General features: G+C 43.1%; 1 protein-coding gene across 1 annotated transcript in view; it reads left to right on the forward strand.

The window, feature by feature from the left end:
• The first annotated feature begins 4,876 nt into the window (after positions 1-4,876).
• Positions 4,877-18,615, forward strand: part of CAND2 (cullin associated and neddylation dissociated 2 (putative)) — a 52,550-nt gene continuing 38,811 nt past the window's right edge. The window contains exon 1 of the mRNA XM_027863861.1: positions 4,877-4,978. Within this exon, the coding sequence (XP_027719662.1) occupies positions 4,911-4,978 (68 nt within the window). The 5' untranslated portion in view covers positions 4,877-4,910. The remainder of the gene's footprint in view (positions 4,979-18,615) is intronic.

Raw genomic sequence — 18,615 nt, forward strand, 5'->3', positions numbered from 1 at the left:
ACTAGAAAGAACATTTAGCCATTCTACTCTCTTCCAGATGGGCTCCTACCCAGGGTCTCTCCCAAATAGTAACCAGTCAGGCAGTTGCTACACCCAGTCAGTTAATCTCTGGGGATGTTCCTCCACCTAATCCTCAAAAGTGAGAGGCAGGATAGTGTAGCACATAGAGAACAAATCTTGGGTTCTAGAAGACCTGGTTTAAGGCATGCATCTGACACATGCTGGTTGTGCAGAGGGAAAAAAGTAATTTAAACTCTTAGTGTTCTAGGCCACTCTCTAAGACCATAAGTGGCAGAGTAGATGCATATCTGCATTGAGAGAGGGAATTTCCTCACTGGGAAACCCAATGAAATCACAGGTTCATCAGCTGGTGCTTAGTTTTACTTTTCCCCTCTTTCTTTTTTATTCTTTGTTAAAAGGGATAGGATGATATGTTTGGAAATGAAGAGGACAGAGTACAGTGGTAAGTGTGTATAATGCCTGCTACTGGGGTGGTGAAGGCTGGTGGGTGTCTTGAGACTGAGAGTTCTAAGCTGCAGTGAGCTAAGTTCAGTCATCTACATTATGTCCAGCACTATTATGGTGGGGTTCCCAGACATAGAGAGCCACAGCACTGCCTAAGGAGAGCTGACTCAACCCACGTCTCAAACGGAACAAGTAAAAGCTACTTTGATGATTAATAGTGGGATCATAAGTGGCCATTGCGTAAGTGGCCAGGATAGAAAAACTGGGCAGGATAGGAAGGAAGGAAGGAAAGAAGGAAAAGGAAAGAAGGAAGAGGAAGGAAAGCAGGAAGGAAGGAAAGAAGGAAGGATGGAAGAGAGAAAGGAAGGAAGGATGGAGGAGAGAGAGGAAGGAAGGAAGGAAGGAAGGAAGGAAGGAATGACATATTGTGGTAGAAAGAGAGTGATCTGGATATGGCCAGATAGTAATATGAAGGTCTATATCTGGGAAAGAGCAGATAAAAGCCCACCTATTAGAGCATAGGGTAGTGCCAAGGGTAGAATTCAAACCAGGAGGTGGAAAAGGAAGCTGTAGTGGAAGTGACATCAGGGGTGTGCTGGAGCCAGCTCTAACTGGCAACAGGCCTATTGCTAAATTTTCAGTGTGAACATTTATACCTCAGAAATAAATGATCACAAATCATGGCTAGATTTATTGTTTTGTTGATTGTCTAGATTTAAGAAAGTCATGGAGAAAATGCTAACAACACAGATTAAACTTAAAAGCATGTAATACATTTTCCTCCAGAGAGGCTGGTTGTTAAACATTTACTAGCACAGTGCTATAATTATATATGTGTGTTTATATATGCATTACATATTATAGCATTGCTCTATAAACATTACTTGACCTTAGCAGTGGTACAGTAGAAGGCTCAGGGAATAAAGTCATCACCAGAATGGAGATCTGATGACTATAGACTAATGATGATGATGATGATGATGATGATGATGATGATTGGCATTTGGATAATCTTTTAAGGTTTGCAAGGTCCTTTACATCCATTATCTCATTTGAGCCTCATAACACCCCTGGGTGGCATGATCTGGAGAAACAAGTTGTGGAACATGAATATATTTGAGTATTATTGTGCTGTAGCAATGATGAGGGACAGTTAGGTGGGGCCATAGTACATAGAGTCCTGAGCCTGGAGTCAGGAAGACTCATCTTCCCAAGTTCAAATCCAGCCTCAGACACTTACTGTCATTTAACCCTGTTTGCCTCAGTTTCCTCATCTGCCAGATGAGCTTGAGAAGGAAATGGCAAATCACTCCATTATCTTTGCCCCAAAATGGGATCACTAAGAGTTGGACTCAGCTGAAACAACTGAACAATAACAAGAAATGATGAATATGGAGAAACATGAGAAGCCCTATATGAACAATGACATAACAATCAAATTGATTGCTGTGAAATTATAATGAACAACTTTGGCCCCAAAGAATAGATATGGAAATCCGTCCAGCCTCTGCTTTTGTGCTGAGGCCAGGACTTTGAGCAAGCTACAAGTCAGACTTTTTTGATGTGTTGATTAGTTTTGCTGAACTATTATTTCCTGTCTTTAAAGTCTTTGTTCTAAGAAGTGGTTCTCTGGGAGAGGAAGTGGGAGAAAAATGTAGGTAATGTGAAAACTGAAGATATCAATAAAAATGTATTTAAGGAAACCCAGGGGATTGCTGGGAATTTCCCCAACTTCCAAATTAGGAGAGAAGAGGGAAGAGGAGAGAAGATATAAAGATATGTCTGGGTTAAAAGGGAGAGCCTAAGACAGAGCCCCTCTGAAGGGGGTCTGATTAAAGAGGTATTTCCTCCGTCCAGAGATAAAATGATGATGAGATGACATCACCCTAGTACACCCTATATAAACTGTGCACCTGAAGCCCTAAATGAGCTCTCAGTTCCAAATTGTTAGCTCCTATGCATGCTTGTCACCAGCTTTGACAGAAATAAAACAATGGCCACAGCCTAATCATGTTTGTCTTTCTTAGGCCAAACTCTGAGGTTGACACAACTTAAGAGTTTATCTAGTCCGATTATGCCATTTTTTTTCCCATTGGAGAAAACCCCCGGAATGGAGAGGTTAAGTAACTTGTCCAAGGTCACAAAGCTAATTAGTGGCAGAGCCAGGAGTATGCTGGTAAATGTTTAACATCTGGCTCTCTAAAAGGCACACCACACTTTTCAGTTTAATCTGCATTAACATTTTCTCCATCACTTTTCTAAGTTTAGACATTCAAAACAACAAATCAAGCCCTGATTTGTTATTTTGCCCATTTTTGAAGTAAAAATGCTTATGCCGAACATTTAACAATAGGTTACAGGAGGGGAAAGGAGGGAGCTGGTCCCTAGTACATAGGGGTCAATTCTTCATTTCCTACCAGCTGCTCAGCTTGGTTTTGACTCAGCAAATATCGTGCCCCTAGGCAAGGTACCCTCTGGCAGCCTCCTCCCTCCCTTTCAGCATCCTTTCATTTACCATCTTTCTCCAGTAGATTTTAAGTTCCTTGAGGATAGAGACAGTCTTTTTTTTTTTTTTCTAATTTGTATCCCCAGTGCTCAGCATTGTGCCTGGCACATAGTATGCACTTAATAAATGTTTACTGACTATTGACTATGGAACTCAGATCTGCTGATTCCCAGGGTAATACACATTGCACCATACAACACAGCCTCCCAGGATTGCATAAAGCAAATCTTTACAAGGCATATTTCCTTGAGCTGGGGCAAGGGATCCACAGCCATGCCAGGGAAATGAAGGGATCCTCAGAGGTGTAGTGATTCAATTCGTATCAATTCAATTCAACAAACACTTATGAATCGTCTACTATTTTAGGAAGTCTTTCAACATCTACTAGGATATCAGGAGGTGATTCTAGGGGTAATGAGCAGGAGGGAGCTCCCTTTTCAGAGTTTTGATCTCAGAATGGAAGGGAGATACAGTTGCAGAAGGGAGTGGACTGGGTGCTGCCTAAATTCAAACAGAAATAGTTGACCTTCACCCCCTTTCCTAGGTCCCCCCTTCGATTTTCTTCCTCTTTCCCCACACTCTTCTCCTTTTCTCTCTTCTTCACTCTCCCCAAACCTGTTGCACCTAAGAGCATTCAGAAGAATAATCAAAGACCTGGGATTCTGTGTAACTGTGAACTGTGCTTAGTTCGCTCATCCTGGATGTAATCCCTCTTTGAGCTTTAGTTTCTTCATATGTAAAATGGGGATAATAATATTCGTACTACTACCTCACTGATTTATTATGAGGAAAGCAACATATTCACTTCAAAGCTTATAGAAATGTAAACGGTTTTTTGTAAGATCCTTTCCAGTTCTAAATCTCAAAGTACTTCTCCCTCCTTTCTTGTAGTTTACCCCAAATTCTGACTCTTCTGTGCCATGCCCCTAAAATCCTCCTCCTCTGTTTACAAGTCCCCTTTTTTCCCCAGTCTTTAACCCCAAATCTCTCCCCTCTCCCATCCCCAACTCCCTAAATCCCACCCTGGGCTAGCTCCAGTCTCCAGACTATAAGTCCCTTTCCCCTCCAGTCTTCCATTCCCTTTTCTGGTCCCTTATCCCCAAATCCCTCTTGTCTTGACCCTCACGCCTTAAGACCCCCTAAATCTCACTCCTCTCGTTCAAGACACTGTCCTCTCCAGTTTTCTCTGTGACTTCCAAACCTTTTCTCCTCCCAGCAACAGGAGTGCAGCCCCTCTCTAGTCCCCTACCTCCAAATCCCTCCCTCTTCTATCAACAGACCACTCCCAAACCCTCCTCTTTCTATTCCTTACTCTAAAATACCTCCCCTCTTCCATCAACAAACCCCTTCACATTCTCCTTCCATTAAGAAATGGAGAGTGCCCCCGCCCCATATAGCTTCCTTCTCAGGTCCCTACACCCCAAATCCGTTCCTTCCCAGCCCCCTGAAGCCCCTCCTCCTCCCGTGCTGGGGCGGGGCTGGCGCAGGTTACTGCCGGCAGGGGGCGGCCCGAACGTCCAGCGCAGAACCCTGAGTCCGGAGCTTGGAGCCGGCGCGGCTATTTCTATCTCATGATCACAGTGCCCGGGCTCGGGGCTTTTCCAGCGATTTCTGCCCGGGCGGAGAGCGGGCAGCGGGCAGCGGGCAGCGGGCAGAGGACGGCGCCGCTCCGGCCCCCAGGAAGCCATATTCTGCATAGCCGGCTCCGGGCCCAGGGAGGCGGTGCGCTCCAGCCTCTGCGCTCCTGCCTCTGCGCTCCTGCCCCTGCGCTGCCCCCTGCTCGGCGCAGCCCCTGCGCTCCGGCCCCTGCGCTCCGGCCCCCGCGCTTCGGCTCAGTCCAGCGCCGTCCCTGCGCTGCGGCCTCTGCGTTCGCTGTGCCGCCGGCTCCAGCCCAGTGCCCTCCCCTCCGGCTGCTGCGGGGCCACCGCCGCCTGGCAAGATGAGCAACGTGTCCTTCCACATCTCCAATCTCCTGGAGAAGATGACGTCCACGGACAAGGATTTTAGGTAGGATTCCCCCGAAGTACCCCCTCCCCCCACTGGGAGAACGTCAGGTCCTTGAGGGTTGGGACTGTTGAGATGTTATCATTTTGTCCCAAGTATCTAGCATGGTGCTTGGCACGTAGCAGGTGCATAATAAATGCTTGCTGAATGACCCCGTCACTGGCCCAGCCCTCTTGGGCCTCAGTTTCTCGGGCCCAGGACTCCCACCTCCTTCCTTCCCTCTACCTGCTCTATCAGAATAGGCCAATTCCTTCCCCATCTGCTCCCTGCATCTCCCCCATTCCCCCCAATTCCTGTCTGTCTTCTTTACCCCCATCTCCATCTTCTCCCACACTATTCCAGCCCATCCTTCCTTCCCTACCTGCCCCCAAACCCATCATCAGAGCCATTGTGGTGTGGTAGGAAGATGCCAGTTTTGGAGTCTGGAGGACCTGAGTTCAAATGCTGCTTTTGATCATTATTACCCGAGTGGCCTTGGGCAACTCACTTAACTTCCCTGGGCCTCAGTTTCCTTCTCTTGTTAAATTATCTCAATGATCACTCTCTAATGATCTCAAAGATTTCTTCCAGCTCCAAAGTATGACCCTCTCATCTTCTGCCTCTTCGTCTTCCTCCTCCATCTCTCCACAATGCCAGTGCCTCCTTGATACCTCACAATGATGTTTTAAGATAGTGTGTTAAGTTGGTGCTGACCCTTCCTCTGAGTCCCCTTCCCTTCCTTTTGTCTTTTTTCTGTGTACAAAGTTTGGCCTTCCAGAGATTTTCCTGTAGATTCCTAGATTTTTTTTTTTTAAGAGGTAGAAGGAACCTTAGAGATAATTGAATCTAACCACTTCAATTTGACGTATGAGGAAACTAGAAGTGACTTGCTCAGGCTGATAGCCATTTAGTCTAATACTCTGCTCTGTGCTACTGTGAGGGGAGATTTGTTTCCTCCTTTGTAAAATCAGAGACCTGGACTTTATCTCCACAGTCCCTTCCATTTGCAGCCATTGACCCTGTGTCAACCTCAGAGGGGCTCTGAACATGCCCTTTCCTTGAAAGGGAGACATGGTATGGAGAAGCAGGTAGCACCAAGCCTCCAGGATAAATTGTGATATAGAGTGATGTTTAGTCCTGGGTCTTTGGGGCTGGAAGGAAGTGAGACTGGGGAATGATGAACACTCACCTTAGGTGGGAACACAGACAGAATGCCCAATGTGAGCGCTGGAAAGGACTGCTCAGAGAATCAGAACTCTAGAGCTGGAAGGGTCTTTCTAAGGCCAGTTCCCTCATTTTATAAATGGGAAAACTGATACCCAAAGTCGATTAGGTGACTTGTCCAAGGTCACACAAATGATATTTCTCAGAAGTAGGATTTGAACCTAAGACCCAATATCAGCTAGCCCAGCATCCCAGGTATTTGGAAACTGAGGCTCAGAGAATTAAGTTGTAAGTTGCTCAAGGTCACTCAGCCAATTAGGAGCAGAAACACAGCTAGAATTCAGATCCTTCCCCCTTCCAAGTGTAATGCTCGAATGATGCTGATTATGCGGTTGGCAGGGGGTGAGAGGAAGAGTGAAAAAGGTGAGTTCGTGGACACAAGTCTGGCCTTAAAGTCAGGAAAACCTGAGTTTAAGTCATGCTGTTGACCCAGACTGGGCCATGTGACCATGGGCAAGCCAGCGCCCCAGTTCCCCTGGCAGCTTTGTAAGACTGGCCGAGTTCAAATGGAAGGAGTTTCTACACTGCACATTCCCTGCAGAGAAGAAATGGTGGGTTTTACACCCAAAAAAAGTGGGAGGGGGAGATAGTAGAAGTGGATATAGACTAGTTTTAGGAGAGCAGGAGAGATCTCTGTGAAACTGTCCTGCCCAGAGGGCAAGAAATGAATGGACCTTCTTCCCAGCCCACCTGGGAATGAAGTGCTGGGTCCCTGGGGTCCTCCTTGTGGGTCTCCCTGCTGTTGGCTAGGGGTGGGACAAGCTGCCTGTCCCTGCCAGAAACCTGCCCTACATGGACCAAGTTGCCAGGCTGGACTGCCTGCTCCTCCGTACATACCACTGTTTATGGAAATGCAGAGTCAGCCTTGTGTCTCTCTGCCCAGGGCAGGGGTGGGCCTTGCTGCCTGGTTTCCAGTGAGGCCTAATAATGTGCCTTTTATTATAATAATCCCTTACACTTGTATAGACTATTATACTTTTCAATAAAGAGTATTTCACAGTGGACAAAATGCTTTCCTCTAGGATGGAAACTTGGCTGTGCTAGCTAAGGCTATACTCTGCTTGTGTGATTTTGAGTAAGTCACCCCCTTGCCCAAGACCACTCAATTTTCTTATCTTTAAAACAGGGGGGAGTCTGCTAGCTGATCTCCAAGGTGCCTTCCAACTCCAGATCCAATGTTGAAGTACGGAATGTAGATCTTTTTATTGCCATTTTACAGATGAGGAAACTGAGGCTTTGAAAGGTTAAGTGACTTGTACGTAGTCATGCATTTAGTATGGTTCAGAACTAGGACTCCAGTCCAGATTTTAGGATTTAGGACCAATTTACTTTCTTTCCTCTACATCACAAATATTCCCGTGCATTATTTATAAAAATCTCTCAACATCTGCGTGAGGTAGACAGGGCAGTGCACAGTTGCACAAATGAAGAAATTGAGACAGGTTGGCATCAGGGTACAGAATCTCAGAATTTGAGAATTGGAAAGAACCTCAGTGGCTGTTGGGTCCAACCTGTAAACAGAAGGAATCCCGACTGTGTTATGTTGGGGGTGGGGAGTAGCGCACTGCACCAGGAATGAAAAGACCAGGTTCTAGTTTGAATTTTGCTGGCTGTATGACCTTGGGCAATAACTTCTACTTTCTGAGCCCCAGTTTCCTCATCTGTAAAATGAAAGCATTGGACTAGAAGTCTCCAAAAGTCCTTCTAGCTCTGATGTTTTTTTCTCTATGAGGGGTTCATGGCAGAACTGGGCCTCCTGACACCTGCCCCAAAGGTCTCCTTCCTGTTTTGTTATTCTCTGGGATGGATAACACTCTAACCGAGCCTTACCAAAGCCTAGGAAATGAGCAGGAGAAAAAGTAACAGGAATTACAAATGGAGAAACTGAGGCCCAAAGGGAAATTAGTCATCTCGGTTTACCCAGAATCGCCTGGTTCTTAGTTATTACATTGTTCCCTCTGGGATCCTTAGACTCCTGAGAAGCCTGCCTTCTTGTGTACTTGGCATCAGGCTGAATAGATACTCTTCTGGAGTCAGTGGCTGCACATTCCATCTTCTGTGATGTGGAGACGAACTGCTCAGCCCAAGGCTATGTCATAGTCTTGCATACTTAGCTCCTAAAGGCCCCTGACTGTCCTAGCTGTGGTGTCCTAGAACCTTAGAAGGGCCCTTCTAGATGCTTCCACCGCTCTCATTTTACAGAATGTCTAGATTCTTGCCCTTTCATTTTACAGATTATAAAACTTGAGACCCTTGCCCAAGGTTACAGGGTAAATTAATGGCAAAGTTAGGGCTTAAACCCACATCTCCTGACTTCCAACCCAGGGTTCTTCCCATCACATCAAGCCAGCTTTTGACTTGGAATCCTAGAATAATAGAGCTGGGAGATACCTTAGGATTTAGCTGATCCAGCCCTCTCATGTTATAGATAAGGGAACCAAGACTCTGAGAGGAGAAATGACTTGTCCAAGGTCACATATCTACTAAGTAACAGACTAACACTAAAACTCAAGTCTTCAGACTCCTCTTCCATTAAAAATTCCAGCTCTGGAATGTAGATCTGGATCTAACAAACATTTAAGTAGATTGTTGGGTCGACCACTGAGTAGATACTGTGTCTCTTGGAAGTGACTTAGGGTATCCTGGGTGGTCCCTAGTCATCACTCACCACTGCCACCGTTCACTAAATCCAAAAGCCAAATGGGTACCATAGTTGTACCCAAGTTCAATCCATCAGTCAACAGATATTTATTTAACCCATTCTATGTAAACTCATAGAATTGAGAGCTGGGAATCCTCAGCACATAGAGAATTAGCCCTGGGCCTTATAACATAGATGTGAGAAGATAGCATTAGAGCTGTTAACCCCCCCCCCCCCCCAATTCAGTCAACTCCCGGGCCTTCCTGTTGCCTCTAGGATAAAATATAAACTCCCTCATTTAGCTTTTAAAGCCGGACACAATCTGCCCCCAGCATATCTTTTCTGACGTTATTACTCCCCCGTTCCACATTCTGTGATTCAGCCAAACTGGCCTTTTCTCTGTTAGTCATGCAACTTCACTCTAGCTCTCATGTCTGGGGGGCACCAGATGCCCCCCATGCCTAAAATACGGTCCAACTCTCTTCCTTTTGAGGTCAGGCACCAGATTTTATGAAGTCTTTTTTGATATCCCCAACTACCAAAGCCCACCTTCCCAAATTACCTTAGATTGAACTACTTTGTACATTTTTGTATTTATTTATATTTATGCTATATATATTTATGTATATTGTTGTCTCCTGCATCAGAATGTACGCTTCCTGTGAGTAAGAATAGTTTCACTTTTTGTAACCCTAGCTCCTCCCACTGTGCTTGGCACACAGTAGGTATTCAATAAATACTTGTTGATTGATTAAACACAGAACATTACAATTGGAAAGTTTAATACTTGTAAATAATAAATACTACTTTAATAAATATTTAGTAAATACTTGTTGATTGAATACAGACTGTTAGAATTGGAAAGAAACTTAGCATGTGTTAGAACGTGACATGTTCAAGAGAGTAGGGTCCTTAGAAAATATCATTTTACAGATGATGAAACTGAGGTCCAAGAAAGTGAGATTGACTAGCCCAAAGTCATGTAACTAGGGCCTGGCAGAGCTGGAACTATAACCTGGGATTCTTGCATCTTAGTTCAAGATTGTTTTCTCTGGACCAGGCTAGCTAACTGCTTTGTGCACCAAGCTAGGAGTGGAGAGAGGCACAGAAGTCACTGTCCTCTTTGCACAACCCTGGCTCCTGAAATCCCTGGGTCTCTTGCAGTCCTGAGTCAGGCCATTCCTGGCACTCAAAGGCAAGAAATAACAGGGAGCTTTCTCCCTGTCTCTCAGGCAGAGCCCAGCAGCCATACTCTATAAATAACATAAAGATGGCATCTGGAGGGAAGGCCTGTTGGTGTCAATCTGAGTAATTGCTGCCGATGCCCCCAGAGGGAGGTGCGTTTCTCTTAATGGGTTTTCTAGATGTATTTGCACTCAGTGTCCCCCAGTAAAGTGGAAAAGAGCGCTCTGAACTTGGAGTTAGGCAACTTGGGTTCAAATCCAGATTTTTAACTTTTAAATTTTTAAACTTTTGTTTTATTTTCAATTTATAAGCATTTCCTTTCTCTCCTCATCTCCTCCCACCCCCATTGAGAAAAAGAAAAAAAACAGTAAATGTAAACCAACCCGTCAAAAAAAAAAAAAAGAAAAGAAAAGAAAAAAGAAAAAGAGAAAAACCCTTGAAACAAACGTTGCATTGTCAGGCAAAACAAATTCACCTGTTGGCCATGTCCAAATATATGTGTCTCATTCTGCATTTTAAGGCCATCACTTCTCTATCAGGAGGTGGATAGCATGCTTCCTCATTAGTCCTCTGGAATCATGGTTGGTTAGTTAATTGATTGGAGTTCTTAGGTCTTTCAAAGTTGTTGGTTGTTACAATGTTATTATTTTATAAATTACTCTCTTTCTGCTTACTTCACTCTGCATTAGTTCATACAGTCAATCAATAAACATTTATTAAATATCTACTATGTGCTAGTCATTGTGCTAAGTGCTAGAGATACAAAAAGAGGCAAAAGATAGTCCCTGCCCTCAATGATGTTCCAATCTAATGGTCTTCCCAGGTTTCTCTGAAACTGTCCCTTTTCATTGTTTCTTATGAGACAATAGCATTCCGTTACGTTCACATACCATCACTTCTTTATAATAATAATAAGCATTTTATATAGCGTTTAAGATTTTCAAAGAATTTTATACTTGTTATCTCATTTGGTTCTTGCAACAACCTTGTGAAGTTATTATTATTCCCATTTGATAGGTGAGGAAACTGAGGTAGAGTGAGGTTAAGTGACTTTCCCGTAGTCACATAGCTTATTGTCTGAGGCGAATTTGGGTCTTCCTGATTTCAGGTCTCATGCTTTATCCACTGTACCATCTAGGAAAGAAGGATGCTAAATATCATATGGTTTAACCTTCTAATTTTACAAATAACATCTCTGAGCTTCAGTTTCTTTATGGAACCTTGCCAAGTTTCCATAACAAGTTAGAGGCAGAACTAAAAATCAAATCTAGGTCTTCTTCTCTGTTGATGCTGCCCCATGAACCAGGCCCAGAGTGTAGAGGCTGCAAAGTTTGCCCCTGTGCTCCCAGGTCCCTTCTTTCCTGCATCTAATCTCCCCCATTGCCTTCATTCTCATGAAGCTTCCAATTCATCTCATCCCCAGTCTGCCCTTCCTCCCTAACCTCCAATGGTAGCAGATAAATCTTAAGGCATCATTTTCCCCAGCATCACCTGTTTGTCCATAGGGTACTCCAGAAGACTTAAAAGACTTGAAGAGCCAATGGAATAATTTTTTTAAAGCTTTGTTTTTATTGATACCCTTTTTTTTTCATATCACGTTAGTTTCCAGATATATTCCTAACCCTCTTCTGTCTGGTGAGCCGTCCCTTGTAGCAACTGTTTTAAAAGAGTTAAAGAAGGCCATTGAATTTGAGAAATGTAGAGAAAATGCATTGCCTATTAAATGTCTGAGGCAGGATTTGAACTCAAGACTTCTTGATTCCAGACCCAGCACTCAATCCTAAGGGAGGGCAATGCATTTTCACAATGTTTCTCTAATTCATGCTTGGTCATTATTACACAGTATTCAGTTTGTTTTTTGTTTGTTTTTTTTGGCTAGGCATTGGTATTAAGTGACTTGCCTAGGGTCACACAGCTAGCAAATGTCAAGTATCTGAGACTGGATTTGAACTCAGGTCCTCCTGACTCAGGGCCAGTGCTCTATCCATTGTGCCACCTAGCTGCCCCTCACAGTATTCAGTTTTATTTCGTACTTCCTGTTACCACTGTTGTAGTCATTGTGCATATTATTTTCCCGGTTCTGCCCACCTCATTGTATCAGTTCATCTAAGTCTTCCCATGCTTCTCCATAATCTTCATAGTCATCATTTCTTAACCCTGCAGTAAGATTCCATTACATCCATGTCCCACATCTTGTTTAGCAGGTCCCCTATACATGGGCATCTACTTTGCTACCACAAAAAATAATGTTACAAATATGTTGGTGCATATGGGACCTTTGTTTATTCTTTAACCAGTACAAGAATAATTTTTAATGGTGAAACTTCAGGCATTGTGATAGGCTAAGAAAGGTTTGGGGCCAGAAGAACCTTCCTAGTCCCTTCAAATCATGCCAGGAGTTGGCCTACCACCCCTGAGCCCTACATTGCCAGCAGAGCCCTCATTAAGGTAGTATAATGTCCAGGTGATACTCGGTGCAAGCATGAGGGAGAGAGATACTCATTCTTCTAAGGAGAGCAAAAGACCATCAGCCTTTACAACAGCCCAGCAACAACTATTTATTAAGCATGTCCCGTGTGCAAAGCACTCTGCTTAGGCCTCCAAGGTTACCAAACCTATTTTAACTGCTAAAGCTGAAGACCTTTTTTTGGCCTTCCTACTTCCTAAGCTCTTTGTCGTCCTTGATGTTGACTGTTGACCACTCTGTCTTTCCTCCTAGACCCTTTCTTCTTCCTGGTTTTTGTAACTGCTCCGTCATGGTTTCCCTCCTCACTGTCCGGACGTTCCTTCTCTCTTTTCTCCAATGGATCATAATCTGTTTCTCATAGAATCCACTGTTCTGGGTCACCTTCTTTTGCCTCTCGACTCTCTCTCTCAGTAACATCATTAGTTCCCATGGGTTTAACCATCATCTTTAAGCAGATGACTTCCAGATGCACATCTTTCCAGAGCAGCAGTCCCCCATGGCCAATTGCCTAGTGGACATTTCCAAGTGGATTTTGGAGGCATCGGCATCTCAGACTCAACATTTCCAAAGCTGTACTCATCATCTCCTCCCCTCCCCCTCAACACATCCACATGGGGACATATCCATGCTTCTCTCTTAATTTCTCTCTTTCTTTCGAGCAAACCACCATCCTTCTAGTCACCCGGTTCATAGCCTTCAGGTAATCATTGACTCTTCCTCATTCTCCTTCTCCTTCATCTCTGATCAGTCACCAGGTCTTGTCTGGTCTCCTGACCCAATACATCTCTCCCCTGTATCCTCTCTCCACCCATAGAGTTACCAGCCTGGTTCAGGTCATCATCACCTCTTAGCTGGACTATTGGAGTAGACATCAGCCTCCTACATTCAGTCTTGTTCCTCTCAGTCTATCTTCTCCACAACTGCCAAATGGATATTTCTAAAGCCTAGGTTCAGAGGATTATAGGATCATAGGTCAAGACCATAGAGACTGTTCAGGCTCTTCATTTTACAAGTGAGGAGCCCGAGGCCCACAACCATTAAGTGACTTGCCCAAGGTCACACGGTAATTGTGTGATTCGAATTCAGATTCGAATTCAGGTCTACGTTTCCGACTCCCAATGGCCTCATCACTACCACACTCCCCATTACCGTGTATTTTTTTTTTAAAGTTGACGTTTATGCATGACATATATGTGTATGTCCATTCTATAGACATATATAATAGCAACTCATTTTGGTCAGTGCTCATCACTGACCACACTGCTTCAGGTCAGGTCTGATCATGTCTGTTTTAGCTCAAGAACTTTCAGTGGCTCCCTCTTGCCTCTAGGATAAGATACAGACTCCTCTGCTTGTTTTATGTTAAAGTCCTTCACAGTGGGATTTTTGCTATTCCTCTCCTTCACTGACTCCGTTTGCAGCCCAAATGATGTATTTACTGTTCTCTGTAGAGGGTATTCTGTGCCTTTGCTCGTGAAGCCTGAAATGTCCTCTTTTCCCCTCTGAGTCTTGGAATCCTTAGCTTCCTTGTGAGATCACCTCGGAAAGGAAGCTTCTTCTGATGCCCCCTTCTGCTCCCCCACCTCCTCCCCTCTAGAAATAACTGTGCATATACTTTGTATATATTTACATGTATCCAAATAATAAATGTGTACATAGTACAGAGTGCTTTAAGGTTTGCAAAACACTTTTGCAAATACTACCTCATTTGGATTTTTAAACATTTTTATTCATTTTGAACTTAAATACAAGAAGACAAAAAAAAATTTTCGTATATAGCAGCACAACATAAAAAGAGGATTCAATATAAAACCACAAATTTCCATTTCACAGTGTTTACTTTTGTGGAAAAACTATGTAATAAATACTATATGTCATTTTCAAGGCTACCCTGTTTTTCAGTGCTTCCTTCCAAGTTTTCTTTGGTTCTCTGCTGTACTTTTTTTTTCTTCCTCCATTCCCATCCCGTCCTCGAGAAGGCTACTATTAGGCACAAATGTGTGTGTGTATATGTGTGTGTATGTGTGTGTATGTATATGTATATACATATATATGCAAAACCTATACATATTTTTATTTGTCAATTCTTTCTCTGAATGTGGATACCAATTTCCTTTATAAGTCCTTTGTAGTTGACTTAAGTATTTATAATACTCAAAATGACTTAGTTGTTCAAAGTTGTTCTTAGAAGAACATTGCTGTTACTGTGTACAATGTTCACTTGGTTCTACTCATTTTATTCTTCATTATTTCATGCAAGTCTTTCCAAGTTTTTCTGAAACCAACCAGCTCATTATTTCTTATAGTACAACAGTATTCCATCACAACCATATACCATGACTTGTTTAGCCACACTAATATTACCTCATTTGATCCTCACAACAACTCTGTGAAGTAGTGATTTTATTGGTAGTATCGGTAGGTGCTACTGGTATTATTACTACATATTACAAATGAGGAAACTAAGGTTAAGCAACTTGTCTAAAAAGCCGAGCTAGTAAATGTCTGAGGCAGGATTTGAACTCAGAGGTCTTTCTGACTCCAGGTCCAGTGTTCTGACCACTATAACTTGTCATCTTCTCTCCCGTATTCTCTCCCCTCCCCTCCCCTCCCCGTCCCCCAGAAGAACAGGTATTGTTTTGATTTTTTGGTCTTTGCATCTTAGCACTTAGTTTGCCTGGCACATAGTAGGTGCTTAAACACTTATTGGATGAAAAAAAAAAGCAAAAAAGAAGGCTTTGTAGCATAGGTGACTTTCTGCTGACCTCTTCCAACATCCCAAGCAATGCAAGGACTCTAAATAGGAAACACTTTGATCACTTGTATCAAAGAGGGATTGTGGTCTAGTAGAATGAATACCCATCTTGGAGTCCAAAGACCTGGATTTGCATACTGCCTCTGACTGACTAGATGTGTGACCTATGTTCTGCGCTGTTAAGAGCCTCACTTTCCTCATCTGTAAAATGGGAATAATGTTTACCCTACCACATGAGCTCATAAAACCTTTGTCAATCTTTCTCTGACCACGTGAACCGTTGCCGTTATCAATGAGAAGCAGGTAAGGGTGAAAACTTCTTGCCAACATCTCCTAAAAGAGAGGGTTGGAAGAGATGAGCTTTTAAGTCCCATCCAGCTATAAATCTGTGATAAAAGCATTCAGGACATAACTCAGCATGTCATAGGGCATAGGGCCCTGGACCTGAGTTCAAATCCTGCCCTAGGCAATTAGTAGCTATGGGATTCTGGGTCTGGTTACTTAACTTGTCTGTATCTAAGTTCCGTATCAGTAAAACGGGAGAAGTAGACCATGGCCCCTTCAGCTCTAAGTCTGTCATCTGTGGTTCCATAGAAAGGAACTAAGTGGCACAGAAGGTATAGTGATCAACTCAGAGTCACAAAGACCTGAATTCAAATTCAGCCACATTTACTAGCTGTGTGACCTTGGGTACGTAACCTATGCTATTTGCTTCAATTTCCTCAACTATAAAATGGGGATAATAATAACACTTAACCTCTCTGAGCTGTTGTGAGATTATCAAATGAGATTATCAGTCAGTCATCAGATTATAAATTCCTTGTGGGCAGGGACTCTCTTTTGCCCCTTTTTGTATCCCCAGCATTTAACACAGTGTCTGGCACATAGTAAGTGCTTAATAAATGTCAATTGATTGATTGATTGATCTGAGGTTACATTGCAATGGAATTAATTGGGTCCATTGTCTCCAGCTTTTCCTTTACCAATGTGTCCTTCCTTTCCTTTCTCCTACATCCCCGACCACAGTGGACTCAGAGACATCTGGTAGCTCCTAGAAAGGCATTTCTGCCCACATGCTGAGCCTATCTATGCCAAGAGTAACATGGAGAGGAAGGCTTTCTGTACCAAGTCCAAAGATAAAATGACTTGTCCAGGACAAGCACGGAGCACAATTGAGATTCAAACCCAGGTTCTCTTGCTCAAAAATCCAGAGCTCTTTCCATTGCACCGTACTGCTCTCCACATTTCTTTAAGAGATAGCTCTTGGTGGTCCAGAGAAAGGAGCTATGGATTTCAAGTTGGAAGAGCTGCCTTTAATTACTCTAAGCTCTCCTGCTTTTACTGCCTGGACCACCATGGACAAATCATGAACCTCTGAACCTCAGTTTCCTACTCTCTAAAATGGGGAGGTTGCACTCTGTTATGTTTAAGATTCTTCCCAAATCTGAAATACAGTGATTTTAACGAATAGCAAAAAGGAACATCTGTTAAGTGTCTACTGAGTTCCAGGTACTGTGCCAGGTATTGGTGATACAAAGACAAGAACAAGGCAATCCCAGTCCCCAAGGAACTTATGCTTTATTTATGGGGGAGAAGAGAGGGTGTTTAGGAGGAGACAATGTCCTGCTGCCAGGAAATCAAGAAGATACTGAGAGAAGACCATTGGATCAGTCATTTAATAGATCATGGGTAACCTTGGAAAGGGTAGTTGCAGTTGAGTAATGAGTAATGAATAATGAGTTCACAGATTATGGGAAGTAAAAGAGTAAATGAGAGAAGAGAGTGGAATGTAGACAACATTTTCTTTCCTTTTTCTTTTTAGGAGTTTGGTTGTGAAAAGGGAGATACAGGATGATAGCACGATGAAGATGAAATACAGGCTGTCTTAAGGGAAGATCTGGGCATGTTTATGAACAGTAGGGATGGCACTAGTGGGTAAGGAGAGACTGAAAATTAGGGAGAGAGGGAAGAGCTGCTCCCAGAGGATTGTGAATCCAGGGATTATGAAGAGTCAGACATGATTTAACAATGACAACAATGTCATTACAATATATGGCCCTGGGGAAATTAATTTTTTTGATTTTTGATTTTTGATTTTTTTTTAGCTTTCAGAATTCACTTTTATAAGATTTTGAGTTGCAAATTTTTTTCTCCTTCACTCACTTTCTCCATCCCCAGGATGGCATACAATCTGATGCAGGCTGTACATGTACAATCATATTAAACATTTCCACATTAGTCAGGTTGTGAAAGAAGAAAAACCACGAGAAAGGGAAAAAAAGAGAGAAAATAGTATGCTTCGATCTGCATTCAGACTCCATAGTTCTTTCTCTGGATGTGGATAGCATTTTCCATCATGAGTCTTTTAGAATTGTCTTAAATCATTGTATTGCTGAGAAGAGCTAAGTCTATCAAAGTTGGTCATTGTATAATGTTGCTGTTATTGTGTACAATGTCCTCCTGGTTCTGCTCACTTCACTCAGCATCAGTTCATATGAGTCTTTCCAGGTTTTTCTGAAGTCCTCCTGCTCATCATTTCTTATAGAACAATAGTATTCCATTACATTCATATACCACAACTTGTTCAGCCATTCCTCAATTGTTTGGCATCCCCTCAATTTCCAATTCTTTGCCACCATAAAAAGAACTGCTGTAAATGTTTTTGTACATGGGGGGCCTTTTCCCTTTTTTATAATCTCTCTGGGATATAAACCTAGCAGTGGTATTGCTGGGTCAAAGGATTATGCATAGTTATATAGGCCTTTGGGCATAGTTCCAAATTGCTCTCCTCCTGGGGAAATTTAGCCTGGAGAAGAGAACCTTGAAGGGGGACACAGGAGAGCTGTTTCAAGTTTTTGAAGTTTCAAGTATTTGAAGGCTGGTCTTGTGGAAAGGTGATTAGACTTTGGCCTCCAAAAGTCAGAACCAGTAACAGTGGGTGGAAACTGGAAGAGAAGGTGGATGTCAGACAAACCTTTCTAACAATTAGAGCTATCCCCATGTACAGTGGGCTGCCTAGAGCAGTGGGGGCTTCCTCCTCCCCCGGAAAGACTTCAGGTAGAGGCATTTGTCAATTCTCTTTATAAGTGGGGATTCATTTCAGGTATGGGTCAGATTTGATGACCTCAGAGGTCCCTTCCAACTTTCAAATTCTCTGATTTTTAAAAAAAAAATCTTTAAAACCTGGAAAGACCTGTACGGACTGATGCTGAGTGAAGTGAGCAGAACCAGGAGAACGTTGTACACAGTAACAGCCATGTTGTGCGATGACTAATATTGATAGACTTAGCTCTTCTCAGTAATGCAAAGATCTAAGACATCTCCAGTCTCATGCTGGAAAATGCTCTCCAGAGAAAGAACTATGGAGTCTGAATGCAGACCAAAGCATG

This window comes from Vombatus ursinus, unplaced genomic scaffold, assembly GCF_900497805.2.
Source record: "Vombatus ursinus unplaced genomic scaffold, bare-nosed wombat genome assembly UNPS02014773.1, whole genome shotgun sequence".
Lineage (NCBI taxonomy): Eukaryota > Metazoa > Chordata > Mammalia > Diprotodontia > Vombatidae > Vombatus > Vombatus ursinus.